Here is an 11,407-nt window from a genome sequence, read left to right on the forward strand (position 1 = left end):
ATATGCTCATTTATGAAATTTATTGTTTTGAAGATTTTTTTAAGTTGTGTGTGTGTGTGTGTGTGTGTGTGTGTGTGTGTGTGTGTGTATTACTGTAGGCAAGTGCTATGCCCACTGAGGTCAGAAGATGGCATCAGACCTTCTGGAATGGAATAACAGGAGGTTGCGAGCACAAGGTGGATGCCTGATAAAACTTTATGTAATTTTCAGTTCTCTATGGTGATGTCACAGTTTGAAATAGTTAAGTCCAAGAATGAATGTAGAGAAAACAGAATGATTTGAGTCATTTGTCTATAGGAAGGCAGGAGGGGGTGGAGGAGAAGGAAGGGAGCAGATAGAAAGAGAAGGATGAAGAAAGTAGGAAGACTAACCTATACAGCACGTTTATGCTCCAAATCCACTACGACTTCTGAATGTTATGTTTTCCATGCACACACTAGGACTCTCATGATGAAATATATGAAATCTTGCCCTGACCACCTAGGTGATGCCTACTTTTCCCACATCATCAAGTCTTCATAGTAATCAGGAAGATAATTTATAAATAAAGGAGAAATCATCTGCTTATTTTGATTCAAAGAAACTTAAATATCCCTGAGTTTTAGGGAGTTTGGAGTATTTAAATGTCTTTAAAACAAAAGAAATAAATGACTTCTCATTGTGCCCTCAAGGTAGATGACAGGCAACTCAACAGTCAGTGTTTCAAGGAGATCTGAAAACCTCTACCAACATCTATAACCCTATACTGTGTTTCGTTCTGATCTGAATTTAATGATGTCATGACATAGCTTTATAAGGTTTTATTTAATTGTATTCTTCAGAGCCTCAATCAGTAGAGAAATACTGTGAATAATCCAACTGATTAGACAAGGTTCCCAGAATACTAGAATATAATACAAAACAAAAAATAGAGGGGTTATTAGAGAAAAATTGTCATCTGAAAATTCAAGTACGGAAACAAAATGAGTGGGAGAGTAGATATTTTAAGACTCCATAGAGGTTTTATTTCATGACCAGCAGTATGAACCAAGGCACTTAAACCATGGTGACTAGATCAGAAAGACAATTCTGGTACCTGGGACTAAAGAAATGTTAGCCTCTCACAGACAGACCTCACATTTCAGTAACAGAATAAGCAAATTAGATAAGCATGCAAAATGGTGGGGGGAGTCAAAATATCTTCCTGTAGTTACCTGAAATATCGTCATGTATGACTAGGGAAAGACATGACTCCAAAGGACCTGAAAGTTACCATATACTTAGAGCAATGTGAGCAGTGAACTGGCCTTATCCAGTATCACTCCACTAATAAAGCCAAGAAGAAAGTTACAGGAGAGGTATTTCAATACCACCAAAGAAAGAATTAAAAAAGAAAACTTTTATTGCAGTGTTATTGAGAGACAAAAAGTTGCAACTAATTCATACGTACAATTTGTTAAGTTTAGAAAAAAAAAAATGTTTCCAAGCTTTGAGACTCTGTTACATCCTTGTTCATAGAAGTTTCAAATGGTAAGAAGTGTGCATTGTGCCTACATTCAAGAGACACTGATAGACTTTTCATGTTAAGACTTGATAATTCAGCAGCAAAGGGAATAAGGGTCTAATTAAGACAGTATGTTTTTCTGTTCTGTCAGATTCTTGTGAAACACTATTATGGTGAACTGTTAGTACCATCCATCAAAAAAAAAGGACAATAAAATCTCAACAGACAAATGTCAGGCTGTGTAACTTATTTTCGACCTAGAAGTAATACAATGTGCACACCTCATCGTCAGAGAAGCCCCTTGCTCTATCAGGCTTAACAAGCCCACCATAGACCATTATTAGGCCTGAAGCTGTGAATCAATCTGTAGTTCAATGTTTCATGAAAGTAAATAGCAGTGTCTCAGAATTCCAGACATTCACCAGAATTCTAGAATTGATTGTTAAAACTCTTATTCCCATGCATTTGAATAAGTGTCCTGAATACATGCGTATACAAACAACATGCTAAAACTGTATGTCTCTGAAAGTGGAGCAGGTTGTGCTTTGGACTGGGTGTTCATTTTTGTTTTGCTTTGTTTTGAAGCTTAGCACTTCCTGGCTATAATTATGAGGGAAACAGTCTGTGTAGCTTTAGGATGTGTTTTTATCTAATTAAATTCCATGTTGCTAAGAGTAAACCTTATAAGTGACACATTCTTTTGTTTTGGATACAATATCTTTGCAGAAAATAAATTTATTTGGAAAAGGCACATACACAGAGCTGGGAGAATCGTGCCAAAGATGCTATATCTCCTTATGGCAAATGTAAGCATGGAAACCAGATGCCACGCTTCTGGTGCTAAGCCCACAACCATTGGACTGAGTACATTGCATGCTGGTGGCTGCTGAAGGGACCTCTTCATGACCAGAAGTCCATTGACCTCATTTGCTCTAGAATTAGGACTTAGTTGATGGCATCATTCAGAGTCTGGGGCCAGCTTCTTTCACTGAGGAAAAAAAAAACCATAGTCACCTAAGCTTTCTCCCACTGTAAAAAAGGGTCTAGTGTACAAAGACAAAATTTGTTCCACATTAAAAGCAGTAGGAAGCATACATAATATCATGTGTAGATTCTTTGAACTACTCCTTTATCACATTTGGTAAAAATGCTGCTGCATTTTTACCCATCTGCATCACTGACAGAAATTTTATAACAAGGGCTGGGGAAACTACTTAGTTTGGTCATGTGCTTGCCTTACTAGCATGAAGGCCTGAGTTCAGACCCCAGAACCCATGCAAAAAGGCTAGACATGATGCTGTGCGTTCTGGAGAGGTGGCCAGGTGGGTCCCTGTAGATTTCTCGCCATCCATTATGACCTAATAGGTTGACTTGAAGTTCACTGAGAGACTCTGCCTCAAAGAACAGTGGACAGCACCTGAGGAATGACACCCAAAGCTGTCCTCTGAGCTCCACGGGTATGTGCACATGTTCTTACACACACACACACACACACACACACACACACACACACACAGAGAGAGAGAGGGGGGGGTCAGCGGGGGCAACAGACAAGCACACAGACAGACAAAGGTGCTTCAACAATTTTCTTGCCCCATGCAACATTAGACCCAGTGGAGAATGAGAGGTCGAGAAAATGAATCTAGTGACTGGAGAGGAAAGATGCATCGTGCATAAACTTCTTTCCTGGAAGAGGATGTCTGCACATAACCCGTTTGCATCAGTGTGCTGCAGAAATACTATGGGAAGTTTCTTGTCCCCATATCAGATACAGGCCTATACTGTATAATCAGGAATAAGCTACAATCCCACTATGCCTGACTCGGGCAATAAGCCTTGAAGAAAGGATGAGCTCCTGTTACTTAGGAACACTGAGATCTTTGCATATGAGTCATCGGCTCCAAATGGTTTTTGTGTGACTCGCTTTTTATGATTTCTCTAATGAATGGGGTTTTTGAAGTCTATTACGGGCAAACACTGATAGGCTTCCAAAGTAACTGATTCAGTTACTGGCTTCGGTTGCAAATTCAGATGGCTTTGCAAGTAGGGAAGAGAAAGTGGAAGGGCAGAAAAGGGTTGCGAAATAAAATATTAAATCAACGTTTTCATCCAGTGCACGTGGGCACATCCCTCTACTTCTCAAGGGTGTATTTCCTTGTGCAGATTGGCAAAGTTGAAAACCATACTCTCTTAAATTTTCTCCAGCCCTAAAACTACGGGAAATACTTCAATCTTTAGATTGAGAGGAACTAAAATTCCTTAAACAAGCTTCACCTTGAAGCCTAAAAGCTTTTCAAACATTTTTTTTTTAATGAAGTAAAATAGAGCTTAAGGGGATTTTTCTAGTTGACTTCCCGGAAAAGTTACAATTTAAAAGACTGTTGATATGAAAGGAAAAATTAACAGGATTATATCTATGCATCTAATGTATGGATCTAAGAAGACTATCTAACGTCAACTGCCAACTCCATGGAAATACGTGACTGTAATGTCCTTCTTGTCAGAAAGGAGCTCAGCTATAGAGTCTGATGGTTATGTCTCAGCACAGATCCAAGGATGGCAAGAATAGACACTGGGGAGCCAAGAAGACAGCAGAGCCAGCAGCATGGTAGTGCAGTTCCCTTGCCCTGTGCCTCACCATATAACACAATGAGACCAGAACACTGGCACCCATGGTGAGCGGCAGCACAACTTGGGAGCCCAGAGCAAAGGGCTCCATGTATTTTGTAGAAATTTAAAATAATCTGATCTTCCTTCCCCAAGAACAAGCATCACAAAGCAACCCTGTCCTGTTGTAATCTTCATGTTGTTGGGCAGTGATGGTTCTAAACTATGTGACTAGCTGTCACTACTCAGGTTCACTAGGATTTACAGCCTCACTTAGTAAGCAAAGATAGGCAGAGATGCTCAGGGCACCTCATCTCTCCCAAATTCAGCTGTCAATCTACCATCTTCTTAGCCTGACATGTCCACATGGGCATGTCATCCCATCAATAATTGAGATTGGATATTTGTAAATGCTCAAACCAGCTCTGTCCTCATTTATTTCAATCAACACTTGATTAGAATTACTGTCAACAGAATGTCCTCAGCAGGATGACGTTGATGTGCAGTATTGAGATTAAGCGTGTACTACACTACACCAAGCCACTAGGCAGATTCAACTATGTCCCAGAGAAGACCAAAAAGTCTAATTTCAGATAGCCACTTAGCTTCCTTACTCACAGTTTGCATACATTGTGCCAACATGCTATGGGTACTAATCCAAAAACAACAAAAGCATATTCATATGATCCATATGATATGGAATCCACATCAACCCTCCACTCTGTTCAGCCAGACTATGGGTTAAGGCCAATCAGAGACCCATCTACCATCAGAGAATGTTGACTGTGATGCAACTGCTCATTTTTGGTGGTCCTTTCCAGCTCACCGGCTATAGTCTGTAGAGTGAAAGATAGATTCCTGATCTGCCTCTAGGATCTGAACTCTGATACCAGGGACAGTTCTCACAATGCTGTATGGAAGAAGGAAACCGTATATTCCCTGATACATATCCTCTACCTGGGGTATCTATAAAGAAAATATTCACAGAGTGGACAATTACCAGCAATTGTGGGTCATTAAAATGAGCTTGAGTCTGGAGAGATGGTTCAATGCATAAAATGTTTGCTTCACAAACATAAGAACATTAGTTTGGATCCCAGTACCTGTACAAAAGTTAGACCCAGCAAGAACATCTGCAATCCTAGCACTGGCTTTGAGAAACAGACACAGGGAAATCTCTTGAGTTCACAGCCAGCCAGCTTAATCAGATCAATGAGAGATCATGTCTCCTAAATGAGGTGGAGAACAATAGAGGCAGTCGACACATGTTGATCTGCCTTCTACAATCCATGGACATACATACAAAAATTGATGAGCCCAAGAACAACCTTACCTTTGGAAAGAAACCATATGGTCTTCTCTGCCTTTCACATAAACGTACAACAGAACGGGGTGGGTTACCCATGTCACTGATAAACTTGATTAGGACCATCATTGCATTAAGCCAGATGGCCACAGTCACCAGGCTGTAGTCCAGGCACTATACATTGCATAACCCCGGGGCACTTAGATGTCAAGAGAAGCATATGCACGGCCATGGGCATAACTAACGTAACTCTCAGTGAGTTCAGGTAGAAGAGGGATTCACTGTGTAGAGCTGCCTCTAATAACACCAGGCACAGCAGGATAATTTAGGGCCAAGCTCGCCAACAGCAGTTCTCCTGCTCCCACAGCAGGTGGACAGGGGTGGTAAGTGCTGCAATAGCACAGTTGGCAGTTCGCTGCTTATTTCTGGTGAGACATGAGTTTGTTTGGCCAGACTGAGGCTGTGAGATAGCAGGGATGTTATTATGTCCTCCCTCGACCTCCAGGGTCTAAGGTGTTCCTTCCACCAATGAAGTGGTTAGTGTCAGGGGTCAGGGTATATGAGTTTATAACCCAAAGGGTATTGCTGGTTAGGGGCTGACTCCATTCCCAGAGACCCGCAATTCAAAAGGGGCTTCTGGCTAATCGATTGGGATAGCTTCCAATGCCACCTGCTGCTTAAGTTTCCAGCCAAATTTGATGAAATTCTCATTTAACCCAACAGAATGGATGCACGGATGACACCTGAAACAGTCCCTCTCAATGCCAGGCTTCCTTTCTGATGGGGGCAAGCCAAGGTCTCTAGGATTGGACCATATTTTTTCCTAAGGTCTTCAGCATAAATGTTTGATCTCTGTGTCTTATCAGAGTTAATGAGCTTCCCAAGACCATTTATTGGGGGCCTATGAACACAAAATCATCAATGTAATGGTGGCTTGTGTTTTGGTTCTCCCATATGGTGGCAAATAGCAGGAGAATCCAAACAGTCCTTCAGGGGCTGGGGAGAGATGGTTGAATGGCCAAGGTCATGTACTTACTGCTCTTGCAGAGGGCCTAAGTCAGTTCCTACACTCGATCTTAGCCAAAAGGCCGAGAAGCGATCTAAGTCAGTTCCTAGCACACACATGGAGTGACTCACAAGTATCTGTAACTCCAGTGCTTTGCTGTACAACAACATAATTTGGAGTCTTGGGGGAAGGATTATGAGTTATGTTACTTGGAGGAGGTGTCTCCCTGGCATGGGCTTTCAGATTACAAGATTTCAAAAGCCTAGTGTCTATTTATCTATCCGTCTGTCTGTCTGTCTGTCTATCTATCTACCTGTCTGTCTCTCTGTCTCTGTCTCACTGTCTCTGTCTCTCTGTCTATCGGTGCCTGTGTCTGTCTCTCTATCTCTCTGTCTCTCTGTCTCTCTGTCTCTCTCTCTCTCTCTCTCTCTCTCTCTCTCTCTCTCTCTGCCTCCTGCTTGTAGATATCTGATGTAAGCTCTCAGCTCCTGTTCCAATGCCATGCCTGCCTGCCTGTTGCCATGCTTCCTGTCATGGTGGTCATGGAATCACCCTCTAGACTATAACCAAACCCCCAATAAATGCTTTCTTTTATAAGTTGCTGTGGTCTCTTCATGGCAACAGAAAAATAGTAACTAAGACCAAAGTCCAACATGGCATAGCATGTGCTGTCACAGTCAGTTGATTCATTTCCAATTACAGAGCCCAGGACCGCAGGCTATAGACTGGAGCAGCCAGTGCTACCACGTTAACTGAATTCAGTTGGCGACCGTCCACTGTAAGCCTCCAGATCCCATTAGCTTTTGTCACTGACCACACAGCATGATTATTTCGAGATGTTGCATTTTTCATTAGTCTTGTTGGGTTAGCATCCTTTCATCAAGGCTGTGGTTTCCTATTCTCTTCCTAGAATTCTAAATTGTTTCCTTTTGAAACATAGAAGGGAACCGAAAGATGAGCTATGATCTCCTTGCATAGCTCTCACAGCCATCTCTCTACAAATGGTTCTTACAGAAGAGGAAAATCTTCCTGCTTTAACATCACAAGCATTCACAAGACAAGCATGTCAATTATCAGTAGAAAAAGAGACAGTGGTGCCTAACCAAAGGTCCAATCAACCTCACTCATGTTCACAATGACTCCATGTCCTATCAAATGATTTAAAGTCTGTCTGATTAAGTGCATGACCCTAGCCATACAAGACAACCCAGTGCTTAGTGACCAGGTATATTTCAAAAAGAGATAGAGTTCATATTCACTCTAACCCCTCTTGCCTATATCCATTGTACATTTCATGGGATGAGTCCTCTGGTCTCCCAAGATCAGGCAAGAAAGGCCATAAAGAAGCAATTGCTCTAAGACAGCCACTCATGCTCTCCTAGCTCTTCTGGTAATCTCCACAAGAGAACTGTGTTCCACAGAAGCAAGATTTTAACCTGTGACAACCATCTTCCTTTTTTCAGAGAACAGGTGTCATGGCTTGATGTTTGGACCAAGCTTCTCTGGTGGTTGTCCAAACTGACTCTTCTTTGGGTATCCTAGTCTTCATGGGCATACCAATCTTGCCTTGGATGTTTTTATAATGGGTTGGTTTTTCCCATTCTGGCTCTGTTTGGGGATTTCAAGGGTGTCTCATGACTTAGAGAGTGGTGCCTCTTCTCCTAGACAGCTTATGGCCCTAAGTAAGCACATTGTCTGTATAAGCTCTCCTGGCAAGAATGGTTTTGTGAAGAATTTGGCTTTTCAGACAGAAGGGCAATTTTATAAACTCATAGTTATACTCCTAGGGAGGGAAGGTCTTTCCATTCAGCACAGAGTGAGTTGAAAGAATTACCAGTCTCCACATTTTGAATAGCTTCTTCATGAAATCATGCAGAGAAGTCTCATGTTGATCATAGGTAGTGACTAAAACAGAAATTCAAAATAGTCATCAACAGTCATCTTCATTGTGAGAAGTGAATCTGTCCTGATGATAATAGTCATTGTCCTTAAACATGGGGTCTTGGATGAGATAGACTGTGTGTTTCTGCTGGCCATGTAAAAGCGTAACCTTTGCCCAACCATCCTCACAACGATGGAATGCCAACAGCCCACAGTGCATATCCTATTCTCTCTTCCTTTCTCTATCAATACTGGCTTGCACCGTGACACTCTCTTTGGGAACACTCTGCCCTTCAGATGTTTCTACTTGCAACTTAGGTCTAGGTTTCCCTGATAAGATTCATAGTACATCCCCCCAGGTGACGAATACAAACATTTGTTAAATTTTACCCCTCTCTCGTCAGCCTCCATACATTATCCAAACTCATTTTTATCTAGAGGTAGGACAGAGGTGGATCATCCATTGCCTTCTCCTATACCACATTTCTACCAGCCACAGAAATTTTCAAAATGTGCCTGAACACAGACCATGAATCTTTGCCTTTCCTCTATTTTAAAAATTCTTCACCTACCTTGACATCCTGAATTTTTGTACCACTTTGACGCTGAATCCCAACTTCTTCAAAGATGTCAAAAAGGAACAAGACTCCAAAGGAGATGACTGAGAGAGAAGGTGGCCTCACCACAGTCACTCTACAGATTGGAGCAAGAAGATAATAAGACTCAGCTATCCCAGTACAGCAAACAACAGAGCGTGAGCATGTTAGTGCCACTGCCTCTATCCACAAATCCCACAGGGTAATGCAAAGAGCCCAGATGGCAGCTACACACACAGTGGGTTCTGTCACAGTTGGCAAACCCAAAGCTGAAGTCTCAGCACTTGAGGGAGCAATCCAAGCCTGATCAAGATCAAGCACCAACACAGTGGTCAGGGCTGTATTTTCCTTTGCCATCTCAGCGGCCTGTGTGACAAGTCATAGAAAAAGGTCAGCTCAGGGAAGGCTGTATTCTGGTACAAGCATCAGCAGTGTTCAGTGACTTGTGGTCCATGATGGACTGCCACACCTGATGATGACATCAATCTGATCTGGTCTTTGTTCTTAAGAAATACATACTGGCATGACATTAAATGGGTTAAAAATATAGTGTGTGTGAATGTGTGTGTACACAAAAACATGCATATGGATGAGAAGAGACAAAAGGAGAGAAAGCCTGTGGGATGACCGTTAACAGATGAATCTGTGTAACCAGTGAACAAACATCTTTTGTGCCATTCAACTCTTGCGCCTTTCCTGAAGTTTGAAACTTACTCAAACACATTAATTTTTGCAACCCTTTATACTTTATACTTCATACTTACCATGCAAACACCTTCATACCTCACCAGTTACAACAGCAGGAAAAACAATAACTTGCTTCATTGCAAGACATTCCGTTCTCATAATCCTATTAGCTTATTGGATAAGGCCACATGACATTCTCACATACCCGGGCAGAATTCATGTTACTGCTCAATGGACATGCTTCACAGTGGGAGCTGAATGCCAATGTACTCTACACCCAACACTCCAGACAGAAAATAGAAATAAATTGTAATAATTGGGTGAAAAATTAAAAAAAAATATTTCCATCTAGAAATAAATTGTAAAAAAGTTACTCAATTTCTTTTTGAGATTTTGGTCCCGTCATTAATGATGTAACAGGAAAGGAAAAAGTAAATAGAGCAAGAGAAAGAATTTTATTTAAAATTTATTTTCTAAGGCCTACCATAATGGCACATTTCCGCAATCCTAGCACTCAAGAAGCTGAGGCAGGAGGATCTCAAATTTAAGCTCAGGTTAAGCTGGGTTACTGAATAAAATTCTAGCTAAAAAACATAAATAAAAATTTTCAGGAAAACCATCAGTTACAGCTTTATAATAAGTAGTATAATCAAAACATACCTATAATGACCCAAGAGACATTTATAATAACTAAAATATTAATGCCTGAGCACTTCACAAAAATGGGTTGCAGTTGAAGATATGCATGACAGTGTTCGGTACAGTCTTATATACTGAAGATAATCATAAATTTGTTCACTGACCAGTCCCCAGTTCTCACTGTCTTTGCTTTTTCTCTTCTTTCAGCTAGAAAATCTGGAAGCAGAAACTGCTCCATTGCCCTAAATGGGTTCCATGCCATCCAGAACCATGCTGAGCTTAGAGGCCACCATCTACTTGGAATCAGGTTGCTGTTGGGGTGTGTAGGAGGCTCTGGTTTCCTAGGAAACCACCTGATCCTGCATCATTCAAAGTCTGTCCTCTCTGGCTACTTCACTCTGCACATGAGAGACACTCATACTGCATCAAGCACTGGGAAGGAAGAGATTATGTTACACCACTGAATCCGGCTTGTGTACAGAAACACACCCCGTGGACCACAATACGCTGTGGTATGTGAATCAGGGTCATCATAGAAGATGACCCTTCTGTATGTAGAATTTCTATTTTCAAGCAAATACTTATGACCTGATCAAAGAAAAAACATCAGTTGTTAAATTCATTGTAGTAACCCATAAAGTAAATGCTACCTCTGACCTCTGACCCAGTCACCTTCTGTGGAAAGTTACAGCCTTTCTAGTCTTTTGTGAGGGAATACATTATGTTTGACCTATGATGTTCACCTTGAAATTATTGTCTAGTTAAGACATCAGTGGCACCTCCATTTCTTGTTTTTGTATTGTTTGAAAGAACACAGCTTCTTCCTCCCCTGATTCCACTATGAAAATGAAAAGGGTTTAAAACACAGTGTCAACTGCAGAATGGTTGATGCTCACACTGAAAGGACTTTCCTGAAAGTTATGGGGATGGTCCTTCCTGATTCCCTTGCTGTCCTCCAAGTGTTCACAAAGTCAAGTTCATGAAGTTACCCAGCGAGCTCATCATGCCATCCAAGCAGGAAGCCAAGACTTTTGCATCTTCCTTTCTCAGTAATTTCTCCACACTGCATGCTCTCTTTCATATTATTTCCTCTGATGCCTTCTGAATCAGCATGATAAAACAACAGATGTTTTTGTTGGGTGCCAGGAAAGTTTAAGCAGTTTTTTAAATATGGACCCAATAAACATAATTAAAAGACAGAC

At 41.3% G+C, this 11,407-nt stretch overlaps 1 protein-coding gene across 1 annotated transcript in view; it reads left to right on the forward strand.

The window, feature by feature from the left end:
* Positions 1-11,053, forward strand: part of Oprm1 (opioid receptor mu 1) — an 80,802-nt gene extending 69,749 nt beyond the window's left edge. Inside the window, exon 4 of the mRNA XM_037200283.1 lies at positions 10,413-11,053. Within this exon, the coding sequence (XP_037056178.1) occupies positions 10,413-10,451 (39 nt within the window). The 3' untranslated portion in view covers positions 10,452-11,053. The remainder of the gene's footprint in view (positions 1-10,412) is intronic.
* The last annotated feature ends 354 nt before the right edge of the window (positions 11,054-11,407 follow it).

This window comes from Peromyscus leucopus, chromosome 8a, assembly GCF_004664715.2.
Source record: "Peromyscus leucopus breed LL Stock chromosome 8a, UCI_PerLeu_2.1, whole genome shotgun sequence".
In the NCBI taxonomy this organism is placed as follows: Eukaryota; Metazoa; Chordata; class Mammalia; order Rodentia; family Cricetidae; genus Peromyscus; species Peromyscus leucopus.